General features: G+C 39.6%; 2 protein-coding genes across 8 annotated transcripts in view; one reads left to right on the forward strand and one right to left on the reverse strand.

Annotated features, from left to right (window-relative positions):
* Positions 1–12,368, forward strand: part of kcnn4 (potassium intermediate/small conductance calcium-activated channel, subfamily N, member 4) — a 34,590-nt gene extending 22,222 nt beyond the window's left edge. The window contains exons 5-9 of the mRNA XM_036132004.1: positions 4,736–4,846; positions 8,364–8,485; positions 9,574–9,643; positions 11,647–11,813; positions 11,951–12,368. Of these exons, the coding sequence (XP_035987897.1) occupies positions 4,736–4,846; positions 8,364–8,485; positions 9,574–9,643; positions 11,647–11,813; positions 11,951–11,954 (474 nt within the window). The 3' untranslated portion in view covers positions 11,955–12,368. The remainder of the gene's footprint in view (positions 1–4,735; positions 4,847–8,363; positions 8,486–9,573; positions 9,644–11,646; positions 11,814–11,950) is intronic.
* Positions 12,369–15,723: 3,355 nt separating this feature from the next.
* On the reverse strand, positions 15,724–19,329 carry si:dkey-79d12.4 (zinc finger protein 70). Of its 7 annotated transcripts, none has more exons than XM_036132035.1 (3): positions 19,117–19,329; positions 17,410–17,472; positions 15,724–17,305 (listed from the first exon to the last, which is right to left on the reverse strand). In XM_036132035.1, the coding sequence occupies exon 3, from the start codon at positions 17,110–17,112 to the stop codon at positions 16,000–16,002; it is 1,113 nt and encodes a 370-aa protein (XP_035987928.1). In that variant the 5' UTR covers positions 17,113–17,305; positions 17,410–17,472; positions 19,117–19,329; the 3' UTR covers positions 15,724–15,999. The 7 variants fall into 7 exon arrangements, with proteins under 7 accessions (XP_035987928.1, XP_035987929.1, XP_012710984.2 ...); XM_036132036.1 differs by lacking the exon at positions 19,117–19,329 and adding an exon at positions 18,033–18,714; XM_012855530.3 differs by having other exon boundaries at positions 15,724–17,472.
* Positions 19,330–19,479: the final 150 nt, after the last annotated feature.

Consider the following 19,479-nt stretch of genomic DNA (forward strand, 5'->3'; position numbering starts at 1 on the left):
ACCTGTCTGTCCCTGATAGGGTTAGTAAAGATAACCCCTTATATCCTAGAATGAAAACCACACAACACAAGTTTTAGACATTTCTATAGAAGTGGACAGAGGATACCCAAACGGAGAACTACACTCCCTTAAAGTTTAGGAACGTTTGCGCCGGGTCATCTCTGTCCTTCTGTCTTTATTATCACACATCAAAGAGCAAAGAGGGGGTCAGGAGGGTTGGGTCAGAAGGTTTCAGGAATTTACAGCATGGGGGTGGAAAACAAACATGGGAGCAAGCTTTGTTGCAGCCTTATCTGGGAGAACCATTTGTTCTCCCTGTCTAAGGTTAAATACAACAGAACCTTCCTGAAAGCAAACTCTTAAAACAAACCAAATACCTGTAACTTGATAGAAATAAAATTATTACATTCACATTTTTCCAACAGTCCCTTTCGCCCGTCTCACCACCATGGGGAGCAGATCATTCAGCCGCTCTGCCCCCCTCCTCTGGAACTCTCTACCACCCCTATTTAGAAACACAGACTCACTTCTCCATTTGAAATCACAACTCAAAACTCGTCTGTTTAAGATTGCCTATTCTCTTTAATATCAGTTTCCCTGTCCCAGCCTTTGTATTTTTTAAATGGTTTTTATTCTGTGTTTTGACTTTGTTTCTAACATTGTGTTAGAACACATTTGAAGGTTCAGTCCCATTTTAAATAAAATGTACTATTATTATTATTTATTTGTCATTATACATACAAGGTACATACAACGAAATTTCGTTGATCAGATGGAGGGTTAGCCTGAGCCGCTGTGACTGAGCACGCTGCCTCTAATGGCCGACCGGACCAGTATGTCTATTAGTGGTAGGGGAAACCGGAGCGCCCGGAGGAAACCTACAGACACGGTGCAAACTCCACACAGAAAAGCCCCTGCTGAGCCCAGGACTCGAACCCGGGACCTTCTTGCTGTGAGGCAAGACCACTAACCACTATTTCACCGTGCTGCGACTTACAGTCAAATATTGTCTATACTATTGTTTAACAATAGGTCAGGTTTGTGATAACAATAAATGCCAAAGACAATTATTGACAAAGTTAGTAATTTCAATCAAAGGTTACCATATCGGGCAACACTAGTCAGTCAGTTCTCACTCTCTGACAGACTTTGGCATGGGGTTGGAGACGGCACGCTCAGCTTTTCTTCTATTATTCTGTCCGTAACGTTCACAGCAGGGAGACCATGTCACCTAATAGCTCTTAACATAACAATAGCTCAACTTCTTTTCCTCATTCTTAAAATGCTGAAGTCGGGGCAGTTTACGGGGACAGCTTTTACCGGGGACAGGTTGTCCAAAACCGGGACTGTCCCTGGAAATCGGGAACATCTGGTCACCCTATAATGGAGAGAATTTAGCAAGTTCATACAAACAATGCAAAGATATGTTTAGGCAGGTTAGTGAGAAGAGATTAAGGCAACAAGCAAACAAAGTAGTGCAAGCTCACATTGATGGACAATCAGTGTTTTAAACCACTTATGGAAAGAGTTCGTTGCAGCTTTAGTGCACAACCCAAAACAAATTTTGTAGCATCAGGGGTGGCTTGATTCACTCGAACATTTAAACAACATGACCAAAGAAAAACACAATAAAAATATATATATTTTTTAATTTAATCTTAAACCAATTTTCTCTGCCCAGACACAAGCTCTAACGGTGAAGTGTTCTGGTGAACAGGAGAATGGCTGGACTGGAGCACGCGTCAGCAGCGCTGAGCTGCTGTTTCAATTGCTGTCTTCTTCAGGGCAGTGGAAGGATAACCGCTTAGTAATTAGAGATAACCTTCTCTTCTTTGAGAATTTTGGCTCAGATTATTTCTGCAGAAGCTAAACACCCAGTTTCCGATGGCTAGTCTTATTTTCCGCTGTCGTACTGTCACCGGGTACACAAACAGCAGACTGTAGTTTACTTTGGATCCAAGGTTTCTTCGAATATGCAGTCTTTTACCAGCCCAAAGAGATCAAGATGTTCCTGCGTTTGTCCTCCCAAATGCAGCCTGTGGATAACTGCCGGCTTAGACAAAGAAATGCTGCTGCATGTAGTTTTTTAGCTCTACGACATTACTGGGATTCCAGCTGTGACTCTTCCTTCCCAGGAGCTGTCATGAAAATTGGTTAATGCTATTCATTCTGGGATTCAAAGTTTTAACAAGTCTCTTTTGTTTTCTTAGTTCAGTTTAATAATTTGTGTTTCATCCCATGGCTGGGCCCAACATTACTTTCTAGAAACACATTACGCTTCAGGGTACTTCTCCACCAGCTTTGCTTATGTAAAGAGAGAGACCAAGCTCACTCGAGTTTTGATGGAGTGCCTGTTTGCATAAATTTTCAAGTCCCGCAACAAATTCTCTGTTATATTTAGGTCTACTCTGTGACTGGGCTATCCTAACGCATGAATATGGTTTAATCCAAACCATTTCTTTGTTGCTTTGACTGTAAGTTGAGGGTCATCCTGTATGAAGGCAAACCTCTGCCCCAACTTGCAGTCTGTTGCAGCCTCTAACAGGTTTTCTTCCCTGTATTAAGCTGCATTTATCGTCTCATCAACTCTGATGAGCATCCCTATGTAGATGAAAATGCATAGCATGATGATGCTACAATCAACACGTTTTGAAAGTTGGATTTTGTGTTTAGATTGATGCCCTGTGTTAGTTTGCTGCCACACATAATTTATATGCAGGCCAAAACGTTTAATTTTGGACTCATCAGACCAGAGCACCTTCTTCTATGTTTGCCGTGTCCCGTACTTTGCTTCAGTGTCAAATAGCAAAAACATTTCTGGGCTTCTTCCAAAAATGGGTTTACTCTTTTTACTCTTCCAGACTGTGTGTAATGCATGACTAACAACAGTCCTGTCAACAGATTCTTTCACAGGAGCTGTGAATCTCTGCAGCTCCTCCAGAGTTACTATGGCCCTTTTGGCTGCTTCTCTGATAAATGCTCTCCTGTCCCGGCTTGTTGGTTAAGATGGCAATGGCTCGGTAGGTTTGGGTTTTCTATTTTCAAGGTAGATTGAACAGTGCTCTGTGAGACGTTCAAAGCTTTGGATGTTTTTTTTATGTTTAAAATCTAAACTTCTACTACATTAATATCCCTCACCTGTCTGCAGTGTCCGTTGGTGTTCACCAATCTGTTTATCCACTAATGTTCTCTATCAAACCTCTGACGTTTACTTTTCACACAACGGGATTTCTACTGAGATGAGATTACACATACATGGAGTTCTGAATGCATTTGGTTGCACTGGATTGGTTGGTTTCAGTGTAGAGTGGTCTGAACAGATATACACCTTACACTTTTCAGGTTTTCATTTGGACAATATTCTGAAAATCATACATAATCTTACCTACGAATGACAATAATGCACTACTTCGTATTCTTGTGTATAGAACATAAAATCCCAAATGAATTGATGTCTGTGGCTTTAACCTGACATGTGAAAAGGTTAAAAGGAATGTTAACAGTTTTTTTGAAAGTGTTATACAAAGAGAACTAAAGCAATGGTTCAGACTGAAGGAGGAGTAATGAAAGATCCGGAATGAAGTTAATTATTAAATGGATGCGGGAAAGATATGTGTAATAAACCAAGGATACAGCCCGGCAAGACAAGCATTAAGTCACTGAGCATGAGGTGTGCCGGATTTAAAAAAAAAAAGAAAAAAAAAAGCTATACAATTCTCTGCCACCTTAATTTCGAGTCCAAGCAGTGTGTGGTGGTTCTGGGTGTGCTTAGACACCTATGTGACAGAGTGGAAAACAACCACTCTGTATCTCCATATTTCTCCATCTGTCTTGTTTTATAAGTTTCCACTAAAAGGGAAAACTTTCCACCATATCCATTTTTAGGAGGTTTATTGCATTTGGCACCACTACAACAGCAGGGCGTGCAAACCTGTGCCCACAGTTCGGAAAAAAAAAAAAATGTTCCGACTCCCATCAGAAAAGTCCAGGGAGCCAGCAAGATAGTGATGCTCACACCTGTGATTCGGCTAGAATCTGCTCAACACTCCTGCTAGAAGTCGGTCTGCAGCTGTTTCCAGGGGTTGAAAACTGTGTGTAGATGGATCAGAGGAAAGGGTTTGTACCTCCGGGGTTTCATAAATGATGTAATGATGGATATTTGGTGGCTGCTGAAGCAGAGAATAAACATCTTTCAAAACTCTGTCTGAAACTTTCTTATGCTCACGCTTTGTGTGTCCTTCCTGTCTCTCTTTCTCTCTGTTGCAAGCCAAAAAGCAGAATGCGAGGTAAAGACTAGTTAACTTTTATTAACTGTTGTGGACATGAGCTCAGTGCAGTGATGTGCATGTGTTCTCTTGTACATCTTTTTGTGACCGTTGTGTTTGTGTATGGATTTTTGTAAAAAAAAAAAAAAAAAAAATCAGTTCCCCGTCCAGTAATAGCAAGCTATTCTCAGAGGAAACCACACAATTATAGTCTTAGAGCTCAGTTTAGCTGCAGAACTTTTCTTCTTATAAATATCTCTTGATTTATTAGTAGTAACCATTAAGATATGAAGATCAACATCAACTTCCAAGAATGTGGCTCCTTTCCTTTGAGGGTAGTATCTCAAACATTAACAATGGTAAATTTACCATAAGTGTAATGGTTTAGTCTTCTGGCTAAACTTGAAATGTTGAATGAGGATCTGTGGAGAAGCCCGGGCTAATTTCTCTGTGTGCCTTTATGGTTTCAGGGTGTAGCCTGCACTGCCATGCTGGTTGCCATAGTTACTGAGAAACTGGCACTGAACAAAGGAGAGAAGCATGTGCACTTCTTCATGATGGACATCCAGATTTCTAAAAGGGTGAGTCTTAACTCTCTTTCAGCAAATGTGTCCAAAAGTTGAAACACTGACTGCGGGAGAGAGTGGGTCCGTGGGACATGTGGCAATCACACTGGGTAAAAACCTCAGAGGATCAGTGGCGCTACTGCAGGAGTAGGGGGTGGGGGATGGGGGTTCACTGTTATAATCATTTCAAAAAGGACAACTTAAACAGCCAGAAAGTGCCACGGTGTAATAAACAAAATGTTCAATAAATATTCTAATCTAAATGTATCCAAATATATTGAGATAAAATTGATAATACGTGAATAAATGTATTGATAATTATTTATATCTTCATACATTGTAAAGTGCATAATTAAAATATAAAATGGGGAAATCATAACTTAAAGGAGCTATAAGTAAGATATTTACTGTAAAATCAACCTAGATCATTCTCATTTGTCACTCAGGATGGAAGTAACATTCCCTATAAACAAGCAGTCCTCTCCATCAACAATGTCTTAGTCAGGTTTTTCTCGTGTCAAACCAAGAGGTAAGGTTCAGAACTACTTCGGTTATGAGTGTTTACTTCCTGGTTTCTGAGCCAATCATATGAGAGTTCCCAGGGTTTTTCAAATCAGAGCACAGCGTTTGGTATTTTATCTTGGCAAAAGAGCAGCAGCCTGCAAACATTGAAGCCAGTAAGAGAAGCAGACCAGCAATAGAACCAAATACAACATCATATACCTGTCCATCATATAACGACCATGTTCCACTCACTGATGATCAGTTTTCACTATCGCCTCTCAGCTGATAATGAGCCATTTTATACAATGTTTGCACAGAGGGGGAGAAGAAATTAACTGAAAAGAAAAACAGTTATTTCTCATCAGAATATCATTACGGTTTTTGTATCCTTGTTTTTCCTCAGAGATAAATTACCATGGGAAGCGGCTCCCTCCTTCCTGTATTTCTTAAAACAAGGGTAATTGTTTTTCTTCTTCAGCTCATTATCTGACCTAGCATTTTCTTTATCTGCTTTGTTTTTGGCGCCACCCTCTGATTGGGAGTGTTATTGTCCCTGCCTGCACACACAGTGAGGTCTAAAAGAAATGTAGCCTGCTCAATGACATCTGCAGAGATCCCCAGAGAACCAAAGCGAGCAGGTGTTGATGAGGAAATTTATGTCACAGTGGGTTTGTAGCCAAGTGGACTGGGACGTATGAACTAGGCCATGCCCATCAGTCTCATGTTGGCATGGCTACAACTACACTGACAAGATGATTGGTCTCCTAAAATGGATTTTGGTTTAGGTGTTTGATTGCTAACCCAATCTAGCCTTCTCTTTGAAAAAGTTCTGAAAGCACCCTCGGGGAGGGCAAGATCTGTTTGATAATTTCATACCATCAGCCACTAAACATCATTTGCTGGGTCCATTTGTATGGTTGTGCTTGAGCATCTGTAAACTGCATTTTTCACTGCTATACCAGCTGGTGATTCAGTTTATCAGAAAATCAGAAACTTGTGAGATAATATGTCAAAATGAACATGATGTCTGTCTCATTAGTCAGTATCAGTATCATGGGAACAGTCTGTTTTAATGGTACTGTATATTCACAAAAAAAGAAGAAAAAAGTCTGTTCAGGACAGTTTCTTAAGGCAATGTTTTAACAAGGTAGGACTGATTCAGCTAAAGCACAAACAAGTCTGTTCATTTGTTAGGAATCCATTTAGTCAAAAAACTACAAACTACATACAGAAGACCTCCAATAACATTTGATCCAAAAAACTCCAATGAACTGCAAACTGTAATTAAACAGTTTTGACAAACGTTATTTAAAATCTTATCAGATATTTGAAAAACAAAACAAAAACTAAAGCTATAACCATAAGACTTCCTTATTTTAGAAGGATCGGCCAATTAGTTAATGGAGTCCTAATAATGTTTTGGGATTCTGTTTCTGCTTTTGTAACTTTTCTGTTCTGTAAAAAAGACAGACATGTGAGAACAGGATAGTGTCGAGGATAAAGGAGGGAGATAAGGCCCGCCAAGTTCTTTAGAACCCCTTCAAGGCGTCAAACAGAGGAAATAATCTTATCTCTGACAGGAAAGAAGCTTCTGTCAGTTCAGGTCAGAGCATGACGGACAGGAAACTGTTTGAGCGTACGCTGGTGTTTGTGATAACACTTGCCTGCAAAGGAGTTTGAAATCCGTTTGCCTGGAAGGAACTTGAAACCAACGCGTGTTGATGGTAAGAAGTCAGAGTTTTGATTCACAGGAAAGTGGTGTAGAAAAGCACAATATGCAATGTGAGCATCCGCTCAGGTTTTCTAAGGAGAACTGCAGCTCCTCGCCACATGCAGTAGCAGAACTGTTTGGAAAATACAACCATTTCCTCTCCTATGGTGGCTGCATCCTGTCTCTAGGTGCATCTCTGTGCGTGTGCATGCATCCTTCAGAGCAATCACTGAAGGGAACAAGGGAAGACATCTGGTTGCGGACACTGGCTGACTCTATTAATAACCACCCCAACAGGGCCGGAGTGACATCACAAAAGCTAGATGTAGTGATTTCTGCCGGAAAACAAACTGGATGCAAATAGAATCAGAGGAAAGAGTGTTGCAGGACCTGGCGCTGGACTGTTGGGTCTTGTGAGATTAAGACGTTTTTGTTATTTTTATGAAATCTTCATTAAAAAGAGACAGCGTGAAACAGGAAAGACTATTTGGTTTTTGTCAGCATCCTTGGATGCTTTTATGTTTTTTTTTTTAAGATATAAAGAAGCTGTTGAAGATATTAGGCAATCATTTTCCTATTTACTAATCACAACTGTGCATTAATTTGCCACAAAGTGGTAGGTCAAGTAAACGGACAGAACAGGGGCAGTGGTTGCTGTAGTGTCCAGTGCGTGGACCTTTTTTGGAGGTCTGCAGAGCTCAAACCTTCAGGTGGCCTTCAGATTAGCTCAAGAACAGCAGTTTTTAAGGAACAGCGCTCGGGCCATTGGTTCCAAGGAAAGGAACTCTGAATGTTTCAGCAGACCAAGAGATTTTGGACAATTTCCTGCTCCCAGCTTTGTGGGACCAGTTTGGAGCTGGCCCCTTCATCTTCTAAGGTGACTTTACACCAGAGCACAAAGCAAGGTCCATTAAGGCATGGATTAGAGAGTTTGGTGTGGATGACCTTGACTGGCCTGCAGACTCCTGACCTCAACCCAGTAGAACACCTTTGGGTTGATTTGGAGCAGAGCCTGAGAGCCAGGCCTTATCATCCAACATCAGTGTCTGACCTCATAAATGCCACTCTGGAAGATTGGTCAAAACTTCCCATAAACACTCCAGAACCGTGTGGAGAGCTTTCCCAGAAGAGTTGAAGCTGTTATAGCTGTAAAGGGTGGACCAACATCACATTGCACCCTGTGGTAAATTAGAGGATGTCCATTAAGTTCATAGGTTAAGTGACAAATTGGGTGCAGTTTTAGTGGTTTAAATACTGACAGACAGATTGATTGGCTTTATCTTGATAATCTTATCTTTTCTCTGCGTGCTAATACAGATCCGGCATGCTGCTGCTAATGTTCTGAGAGAATGTTGGCTGCTGCACCGTGCAAACCTGCCGAAGAGAAGTCGGAACGAGCACCGAAGACACCAGCGATGCCTTCTTGAAGCCATCAGAGTGTGAGTTACATGGTGGTGGCGGTGTGCTTAAATCTGGGCAGGAGCTACAAGAGGGTGGTGTTTGTATTCCCTGCCCTGTGTACTTTATGCACCATTAACTTGGTGTCAACACACTGAGTCCCCAACTGCAACAGCTCATTTAGATCACTAAGTAGATTAATTTGCACATTTGCTGTGGGCAAGACATGTGTGAAAAGGCGCACACTCCTGCCGGAAAGAGACTAATTAAAGTAAATACCTGTAAAACGTTCATGCCTAAAGAATCACTAATCAATAAAACATTAAGCACAAGTCACCATGTTGAGACGACTTCATATGTTTTTCATTCATTGTAAATATGGAATCCCCAAACTCCAAGAACAAGTGCATTGCAGAAGCCAGGAAGTTCAGGAGTGTGATTAAGAGCTCCATTATTCTGTCAACAGGAATACATCTGTGAAGGCACTCTACGTTAGCCTGCGTGAAAGGGCCTGTGCTTCCTGTTTCAAACAGGGCTGAACCATTACAAATAAACACCCTGTGGAAAGTATGAGAGCGGGAGGAACCTCCACACCTCGGGAATTACTGTCTACTGTAATGAGACTCCATCACCTCATTATGTTCTCGGCCGCCAAGCACCGATCACAATATTGGTTTCCATAAATCTGTTTTCTTTGTACTTCTGCTTTCGTCCATCTGTGGAGCTAAATTTATCCGCTTTCCGCCTCTGGCAATGTTTTACAGCTGTTTAACAAACTCAGCATGACCCTCTCCGTGCTGATTAGTGGAATACTCGTCAGCATATTCTTTCTTTCCCCAAACCGGACCGTCTTGTGCCAGGACTGGTGTATTTGTCCAGAATTAGGAGGCTCTGTCTGTAGATGAGCGATCCAGATCCCAAACTAAAGCTTTTTAAACCCAAAACATGATATAATTGGCTTTAGGAATTTACTTTAAATCCAAAAGCGGGGTTTATGCTAAAAGAAATGACTAATTTGAGCCACTTCTGTCTCTTATTCTAATACTTTGAATGGTATAAGACAAAGCTGCTTGTTTGAAATACTTCCACATGATCTAACATACATTTATTTATTCTTATTTCTCTACAGATTTCGACACTTACGCCTCAAGCAAAGAAAACTAAGAGATTATGTCAGTGAGATGGTGGACCTCCCAAAGGTAAATGCCTGCTGGACCATTTAGTAACTTGTAAAATAAACAACACTTCTCCAGTGTCTTTTTTTATTAATTTATTTTTTACTTCTAATCTGTGTTCAGATGCTTTATGAGCTGGTGGCACACAAAAGAAGGGAACCACTCATGTACAGTTTGTACAGTGCATTTGATTGAGTAACATGGAAAATAAGATGAGGGTTAAACAAACCAAAATTATGGAGGCTTGACCATAATTCAGTCCACAGCTGGCTATTACAGCTCTATGGAAAATATTCAGTGAAATCAGCTCGCAGTTTTCTATAAGCACTGAGCTAAAATAAAACACTAAAACAGCAAGACCAATAAAATCAGAGAGAAAAACTCACTGAAAATACCAATACCGCCAGTATTAATGAGAGGCCAAAACATACAGGTGGATCTCAGTGATTCAGTCCAAAGAAATGAAAGTCAAACATACATATTCCACAGACTCATGTTGCAAACCCTAAATTTAGCCTCAGAAATTAATGCTATGAAAGATCTATAAAAAGGATTTTCAATACAGAAATGACAGTTCACTGAAAAGTATGACTCTGTACTGTGCAGTATATTCAATTCAATTCAATTTTATTTATATAGCGCCAATTCATGAAACATGTCATCTCGAGGCACTTTACAAAGCCAAAATCAATCAGATTATACAGATTGGTCAAAAATTTCCTATATAAGGGAAACCAGTTGATTGCTTCAAAGTCCTGACAAGCAGCATTCACTCCTGGAGAAGCGTAGAGCTACAGGGAGAGTCGTCTGCATTGTACTGAGCATGCATGAAGCGACAGTGGAAAGAAAAAACCCTTTAACAGGGAGGAAAACCTCCGGCAGAACCGGGCTCAGTATGAACGGTCATCTGCCTCGACCGACTGGGGTTACAGAAGACAGAGCAGAGACACAACAAGAGAGACAAAAAAGCACAGAAGCACATATTGATCTAGTAATCTGTTCTACATGAGATGGTAATAGCGGGTGATCTGTCTTCCCTGGATGATGTCACAGTTAACAGAACGCCAGACCAGGTGTACCTACTATGAAGAAAAAGAGAGAGAGAGAGCAAAAAGTTAAAAGCTGAAATGCACTTAGTACTTGGTTAAGGCTCATGTTGCATGTATTACTGGATCAGTGCAGCATGACAGCGTAAAGGAGATCAGCCTGTGACTGCTGAAGTGTTAAAGAAGCCCAGGTTGTTTTAATATAGCAGCATGTCTCTCATCTTCCTCTCGTTAATACTTGATAGGTTCTCTGTGGATGCTTGTCAGTCAAGCACAAAGACACTATGGTAATCATAGCAGGCATCACTCTGAACAGTAACTTTAAATTCATTAATTTAAATCTTTGGCTGCTCACTCGCCTTCTGAAAGCTGTCAATGATCTGGTTCGCCAATAAATTTCTGTATCAAAAGGATTTTTATTGGTCTTATGCAGTGTTATTAAAATATCTTATGTAAACGTTCTAAGAAACAGAATTTTGGTTTATCATCCAGCTTTAGGCCAGAATCATCAACAGAAATAAAAACTGTAATTGTATCACTTTGTGTGTAATCTATATGATCTTAACTTTTTGCACGGAAATACATTTTTTAATAAAATTAAAATTTATTGACACACATGTACAATGTATATGGAAAGTAGTGGAAGCGCTTCAGTTTCCACATTTTATGTTACATCCGTATTCAAAAATGGATTTAATTAATTTTTCCCTTGAAACTCCACATACAACTCTTCATAATGAAAACGTAAATAAATAAATAATATATATATATATATATATATATATATATATATATATATACAAACAAACAAAAAACATGTGGCTTTGAGGTGTTGTTTAGTTTTTAGAGGAAAAAAAAGTGAATCCGTTGTGGAACAAGGCTGTAACATAAAGTGCGGAAAGACTGAAGCGCCGTGAATACTTTCCAGACGCCCTGTTGTTTTACCTCATCGCATTTGCTTTGCACAATGGATTTCATCAGATGCAGATGATCATGTGTGACCTCAGCGCCAACTGGAACAACTCTTATCGAGAGCTGGAGCAGAGGATCCTCTTCATGGAGCACAAGCTGGACGAGCTGACTCGCTGCTTCCAGCAGACGTCGGAGCTGCTGTCTGAGGTCCTACGTCACCGAGAGCCAGAAATCAGGTAAACAGCACTTACAGCTGCTGCTGATGCTGCTGCTGCTGCATAGATCTGCTGATAACAAACACACACGCGCACATACAGCAGGATGTGGTAGCTGATTTGGATATTTTTTTTCATTGCTAAGCCTTCTTTTGCAGGTGACATGGCCGCAGACACTTTTCACCAAGTGTCTGTAGCATTTCCTTCTGCAGCGTCAACGAATCCTGGGTTCCCGAGCTGCTTGCAGATCTGTTCTAGAACAGTGTAAACATCTCATCCACCTGCTCAGTGCTGCGTGCGCTGCTGCGTGACTCGTGCTGTAAAACTACAGTTAAATTATGTCTTCAGAGTGGGATTTTTGAGAATATGTCGGGGATGTCTGCTATGCTGTGTGGCAAATGTATTTGTGATTGTACACAAAGAATGGATCTAAAATAATCATGGATTGCATTATAATATCAAAGATAGTCTAAACTGACTTTTTGTATGAATAATTGTTACTACCTTATTCCTGTGGAATTAGAGGTTTTATATTTTTATTGTATTTTTTGTAGTAATATCCATATATTCTCTTTAGGTTTTAGAAAAACCTCATAAATTGTTTTTTTTTATGTATTTTTAAATTGTTTACTGGTCACTCTGATGATTTCTGTTTGCAACCGCACTTAAGTTCTGACAACTTAAAACGTGTTGTGGTGTTATTTTTCCTTTGCTCTTGTGATCTAGGGCCCCCGTTCTTAAAAATGTGTTAAAGGATACAAAATTATTAAATATGGTGTTTAATTAAGAAAAAAACATTTGTCTTTGCAGTATAAATCAGTAAGTCCACAAAGAGTAACATCCAAGTTAAACATGTAACTTTTTAAATCTTTGAGCAAATCGATGGCTCCATCTAGTGGTCAAGTGTTATTTAAACAATCTGTATCCCTGTTGCACTTCAAAAGAATAAATGCAGCTCATCTTCCCTTCCCCAGATTGTTTCCATATTTCTTACCCACAGGTTATCATTTTCTCCCTTCGTCCAACAATTTCACACCTCTAAAAAATACATTTTTCACCCATGCACTTTAACCATTGCTTACACGTTTGATATAGTCAGACAGGTACGTTTCCTTACTAATAAATAAATAAATAAACTGGAGTTGTTAAAAGATTGTGTATTAAGCATTTGTTACTAAAAGTTTTACTGTGGAAACTTATCTCAGTTTACTTTGATTCTTTAGAATGTGAAGTGAACAAAACGACCAAACCTGGGCAAGTATGAAAGTAACAGCAATTCAGAACCAACGTGATTTTACTTATAGTTTTTTATTCGCTAGCACACAAATCCTAAGATGAAGTGGGACATTATAGTTTATAGCTCAAAAGACTTTGTGAAAATGAGCTTTTTTGTGCCCTCCTACATGGTCCGTGCATTTTTTAGTAACTGGACGTTTCCAAAGACTCGCAAAAATAAAAAATTAAGAAAACCTGTTTTTTTTGTTTTTAAATATTAAATACAAATATGAGCCATTGTTCCTTATGGTCAAAACAGATGTGCAGAAGTTTAAATGTACCTTCATTTTTCATATTTAAATGAATAAAAACATAATCTAACTGGGGTAGACACAGGACAAAACATATTCCTAGACCGGTGTCATGTTACATTTTGACAGTAGGGGGCGCTCTTTCTTGCACACTTCAAGATGCTGCTGCTCGGGCTCCCACTAAGCACTACTTTTTCCATCTAATTAATCTTTGAACTAATTGTTCAACTTATTAATTTTTTTCTCCAAAACGGCCATATAATGTATTTCTATTTTTGTTACTTCTGCACATCTGTTTTGACCATAAGGAACATCCCACAGTAAACACAAAGTTTTGCTTTTCAAAGTATGAATTATTTGTTTGCAGTGCCACCTCCAACATGACAAAAACAAACGAAATGAAGCTCTAGTTTTTACAAATAATTTTTTTTAAATATAATGAAATTGAACCGAGAAAAAAAAGGGTCTTGGTTCAGAGTGCAACTTGTTAAGAAAATTTTAAATATTTGACTTTTAATTTTAAATATAATACTAGAGCCTTCAACTTTGAGATAAGTATTTATTTTATTGTATTATTTGGTGTTGCCATTTTTAAGTTATTATGCAAACATAATTTACACTAACAAATGTGATTAAAACAGGATTCAGAGGAAGCTAATCAGGCGGACATAGGAAAACAAACAACTGACATGAAATTCAGTCTAATTTCAGAAAGCAACCAGCAGCTTAGAAAATAAATGACTTATAGTCCGTTTCTTTCCCCCAGGCTAATCAGTCCTGGGTCAATCTGCTGCTGGGGCTCATAAAAAAAAAAACACGTCCAATCCTCTTTCCATTGGCAATCTCCTACCTTTTTGACAAACTTTTAGAAGATGGCTCATTATGGAGAAATTACTCAATCTATCATGTGTTTTTTACATAAAGGGACTTTGCCTCCTTTGTGATTTGTTCTTTTTGGTTTACTTGTTTGTCACAAGTAAATACTTAAGATCATCAAAAATAAATTATAAAAATAAAAATTTTATCTGGATAAATAAAGGTTCATATATAAAAATAAAAAAAAGAAAGCACAAAAAAGCAGCATTTAAATGAGGGAGTTTATTATGAAGGGGGAAAAGTGTAAGTTTGACAGGATGTCAGAACATGAGACATCAGGGGTCCGTTCTTCGTACGTTGCTTAAAACATCCGAGATCAAATGAGACCATCCAAGATGATTTCATCCGGCTAATCATGATCCGGCTAATTGGGTTCTTCGAACACACCTGTTGTTTATGATTAGTATGGCTGGATTAAGTTATCTGAGACAACTGCGCGTTCATGCGTTTGTTTAAAAGGGGAAATGTATCGATAGTAGAAACAATGATCAGCAGCGCTGCTATTGGCTGTTCAGCATGGCCAAAGAACGCCCACAGTTTTTCTCTCAAGCAGAACACGAGCTTTTAATGGAAGGTTATGCCGAATTTGAGTCAATTAAAACGACAGGGAGCACCTCAAAGTCTGCTAAAGCCAGGAGAGAGGGCTGGCAAAAAATAGACAAATTAAATGCGTAAATACTGTCCATGGTAGATGTTTCTATCACTTTCTACAGTATGTATTTTTGCATTTTAATAATTTCATATTTATTTTGTTCTTTTATGTCAGAGCCTCCATGGGACCCACTAGAACATGGGGAAAAAAGTGAAGTACAAGAATATTCTACAAAATGGTAGCCTTTAATTATTATACTGTATTTTAAAAAGCAACTTCTTCCTCTTTTTTAAAAGCCACTGTTGAATAAAGTGTTTGTCTGTTTATAACAGCCACCAAGAAAAAGGCTGGGGGAAAAAAACGGGGTATTTTTACTTTTGTTGCATGAGGCATGTTTCACCTTTTTTTTTTTTTTTTTTTTTTACAAAATGACACATAGTGCCATCCGTTTCCTATATAAACGGCTTCTTCAACAAAAAAAAAATTGTATTTTGACCTGAAAAACCCCCCACAAATTATGTAGAGTAAATTGAACTCCACAACGTGAAAAAGAGAAACATTGAGATCGAGTTGCTTCAAAAGGACGTTCAGAGTAAGTTCTAATACACCATTTGACAGTAATATTGCTGACTTTACATAACTATCTCTTATTGCAGACAAAAGATGACTTGCTAGCTTTTCTTTATAAATAATTGTAAAATGACAGGAAATAAGTATTATTTGTTTCGTCTTTTATTAAACATTAAAAAATGGTGTTCCACAATTCTCTTCCATCCTCTGCCACTAGGTGGTCCAAGTGCACTGGCTTCCCTTTCTCCTCCGCTTATAAAGCTGTGATCTAATCTTGTTTACATGAAATAAGCCTGCTCGCGAGCAGGTTCAAGCTTTCGCACATGTTACTATGACAACAAGTGCAGGATGAGTTTCGAAAAACCAAATGATCCAAGATCATGCCAAATCGTCAACAATCAAATCCAGCTAACTGAGTTAGTGATGTACGAAGAACGGGCCCCAGGTCCATGGTTGTTGTTGCTTCAAAATTCTTACTTTAGTTTAAAAACAATTAACCAAATTTTAATTTTCTTACAACAAAAAGAACAACTGTTGTGTTTTTTAAAGTAATATTTTGAATTGAAAATCAAAAAGTGCTATATTTTGGTTTTTCATGATGGTTATCTGATGAAACCAAAACATGGAGTCCATGGGGCGGTCTTCAAAAGTTCTTTCTTTTAGTTCTGTTTTTAAGTTGGTGCCATATGTAGGCCGAAGGCCTTAAAAACACCTGTCCACAGACACACATGAAGGGCATCCTGCACCTCCTATTCTCACTTTCTTTTACCTTCTGTCCAAATCGGGATATTTGCCACGGCTTGTCCGTCAGATGTCGAGCTAAACGTTGTGCTCCAGAGAAAGAGTCGCCACAGCTGACGCAGATGTAGCTCAAAGCCTCGGCGTGCTGAACGCAGTGTCGCAGCAGGTGCAGCTGGTGCCTGAACGCTCGGCCACACTGGCAGATGTGCGAGCGCTGGCCTCGGTGGAGGTAGCGGTGGCTGATGACGAAGGAGGGTTGCCTGAAGACGGCGCCACACTGCCTGCATGGACAGGGGGTCTTGGAGCGCCACCCCGTGTTCATGCGCTTCATCAGAGCCCACTGTCGGCTCTCGTTCTCAAACAGAGCTAGAATGGAGAGTGTCGACGAAGCGTCTAGCTCGGAGACCCCGGTGTCTGGAGTTGGGCTGGTGGGAAACACGTGAGCTTGGCCAATACAGAGATTACTGTTAACAACCTGGTTTTGGACATCCGTGGCTTGTGTCACCAATGATGAACCAGCAACAATAATCTGTTTGGTCCTGATTACAGATGAGTGAGAGTTGATGACATGGAGTGACAAAGCTTTTTCAGAGGGGAAGAAGGACTTGCATACGCTGCATGCTTTCGGCAACGACTCGGAGCAGAAGAGCACCAAAGTGGACTTGGCTCCCCTGGGACACGGGTGGCGGCTGAATAGGGCCTTGGTGCGGAGGACTTGACCGCAGCTGTGGCACAAATACAGAGGCATGTGGTGTTTCTGCAGACTCTCCTCTGAAAAGAAGTAGTGCTTGCACAACACACACTGAAACTTTTCCTTCACCCCATGGCAGTACAGCAAATGGCGACTCACTGACCTGAAAGGTCCCCGACCACACTTAATGCAGGTTACTCCATTTTGAATAGGGGGAGGCAGAGCAGTTTCCTCAGAATCTGAACTGTCAGAGGTTTCACAGGAACTACCCGTCTTCTCATCAGAGTCATTTTCACTTACTACATATTCCACACTGTAGTTCATCTCCAAAGAGGAGAAAACACGATTCAGAAATGAGGCAGAGGCTGTGCAGCGTGGCTCCTGGGATGCTTGCTCTCAGGCGTTAGCAGAGGACCTGCAGAACAACAGGCGGGGTGCTGGGGAGCTTGCATTGTCCAGGTGCGTGGAGAGAGACCTCGAGGGATTGGAAAAAATTCCTGAAGATGTAGCAGAGGTTCTGCAAGAGCCGCATGAAGGTGCTGATTTATTTATTTTTTGGCCAATCTCCCAGGGTTTGGACTCGGAATGTGTAGGATTCACCTCCGATTATGTCGATCTTACCCAGTGCCAAGAGCTGGTAGGGTGATCAGACGTATGGAGCTGGCCAAGACAACTTCTGGTCTCCTACAAATTTGATACAGAGGAATTAATCAGCTTGAGAATAAACTGAATACATTTAAGACATACATGCATATCTCAAAAATTTGAACATTATGGAACAAGTATTTTATTTCAGTGATACAATAAAGCAAAATTACACAAGCCCCTTTTCCATTGAAAGCCCCGGGCTTTGCATTACCCTGGTAAACAAAAGCCTGGGGCTTTTGGGTTTGCCTGTTTCCAATAATTTGGGGCCATTTATGTAAAACAGCCGAATGACGTATCGGCCCAAGAGATAAAAAACTGAAGTACCACTCCGGTCCGCTCATGCCGGCACTCAAGTGAAATTAGTCAGGTTAATGTGTGTGGAAACACTAGCTGTGATTTACAAAGCCCTAGGCTTTTGAGTGGCAATGGAACAGGGGCTATAGATTCATTATTTAGAGTGATATATTTCAAACATTTGTTTCAGTTGAGTTCAATGAGTTGAAACCCCAAATTCAATTTCTCAGAAAATGTACATAGGACCAATAGAAAATAATTCCTAATAAAGAAATGTTAAGCTTTGAGAGTAACATAATCACATAGAAGACTGCTGACTTGACAGATGTCCAGCAACCCGCCATTGAAAACCTCAGAAAGGATGGTAAGCCACAGGCCATTGCTGAAGAGGCTGGCTATTCACAGAGAGCTGTATCCAAGCATAATATTGGAAAGCTGGGTGGAAAGAAAAAATGTGGCGGACAATGAACAAACAACAAGGAAAGCTGCATTCTTAAGAAAAAAAAAAACTTCACAAGCTGATGGCCTCCAGGCCACGCTGCACTCGTGCAGTTATTATTGCAAAAGGAGACACAAACCAGTATTGTGTGCATATGCTGTGCTGTAGTAAAAATCCCAGATATAATTTTTTTATTGGTCTTAGATAATATTCCAAAAAGATTATCTTTTTGGTATTCCATACTGTAATCATCGAAATGCACATAAATAACTGGTCGAAATAGATCACTCTGTGTGTAATAAACGCATGTTTTGTTGATATTAGTGACTTTTTATTTTGCGAACTAATCATGATGATTTTTAAGTCAAACAGAGCAACCAAGTAAAGCATGATTTTATGTGAGTAGAAATATAGACATCGTAATGTGACTGACCACATGCATGCAGTAGCAAAGATGCATTAATATAACCGACTTTGAATGTCGTTTCACTCCCCTATACTTAATATATTATTATATAAAGGTACTATATTTATTATATACTATAATAAATTATATACTATAATAAATATCCCTTAACCCCAAGACGTGCAATAGCTTCGCACATTTATAAGCAAAGTTTGTGTTTGCACATGCGTGCGTCGCATGGTTAACCTTTATTTTCTGAGGATTTTTCAGAATTATTGTCTTTTTGCTTTTATCGAACTCAATTATAGTTCCTTAAAAACTGATATATGAGTAATTCCCTATTAATTTACATGTAGCAATTCAATAAAATAAAATAAAAATCCCCCAAAACATACTGAGGTATACCACTAATTCTGTAGCATATTCCTTTAACCAGGTGTAAACACAAGCGCAAACGTTTAAACTTATTTCCATTTACAGCTACGTTATTGAACAAAACCGACAGTATACCTAAGTACCTGCACATGCACGTTGTACTTACACCGAGTCGATGGATTCCCTTGGTGACTGGTGTGCAGAGAATATAATATTCCTCACATGAGGTAGATTTAATGATGAAAACAAACAATAGTTTACATTTTCGAAAACACGTTAGTTGTATGTTAAATAACAACTTCGTTTTTCTTAAACTGGGGGAATTTGCTGATGGCGTCCGAGAACAAACCAGTTCCACCCACATCCGGTTTGGGACGGAAAAGGAGTGAGGCATTCATCTCCCACAATGCACCAGTATGATATTTAGCGTTAAGTGCGTTTTTTTTGCCATTAAGAAACATGTTAATTTATTTTAATTGGGGTCATATGAGATTGATCAACAATAAGGAATACTTAATTTTGAAGTGCA

This window comes from Fundulus heteroclitus, chromosome 3 (genome assembly GCF_011125445.2).
Source record: "Fundulus heteroclitus isolate FHET01 chromosome 3, MU-UCD_Fhet_4.1, whole genome shotgun sequence".
NCBI lineage: Eukaryota > Metazoa > Chordata > Actinopteri > Cyprinodontiformes > Fundulidae > Fundulus > Fundulus heteroclitus.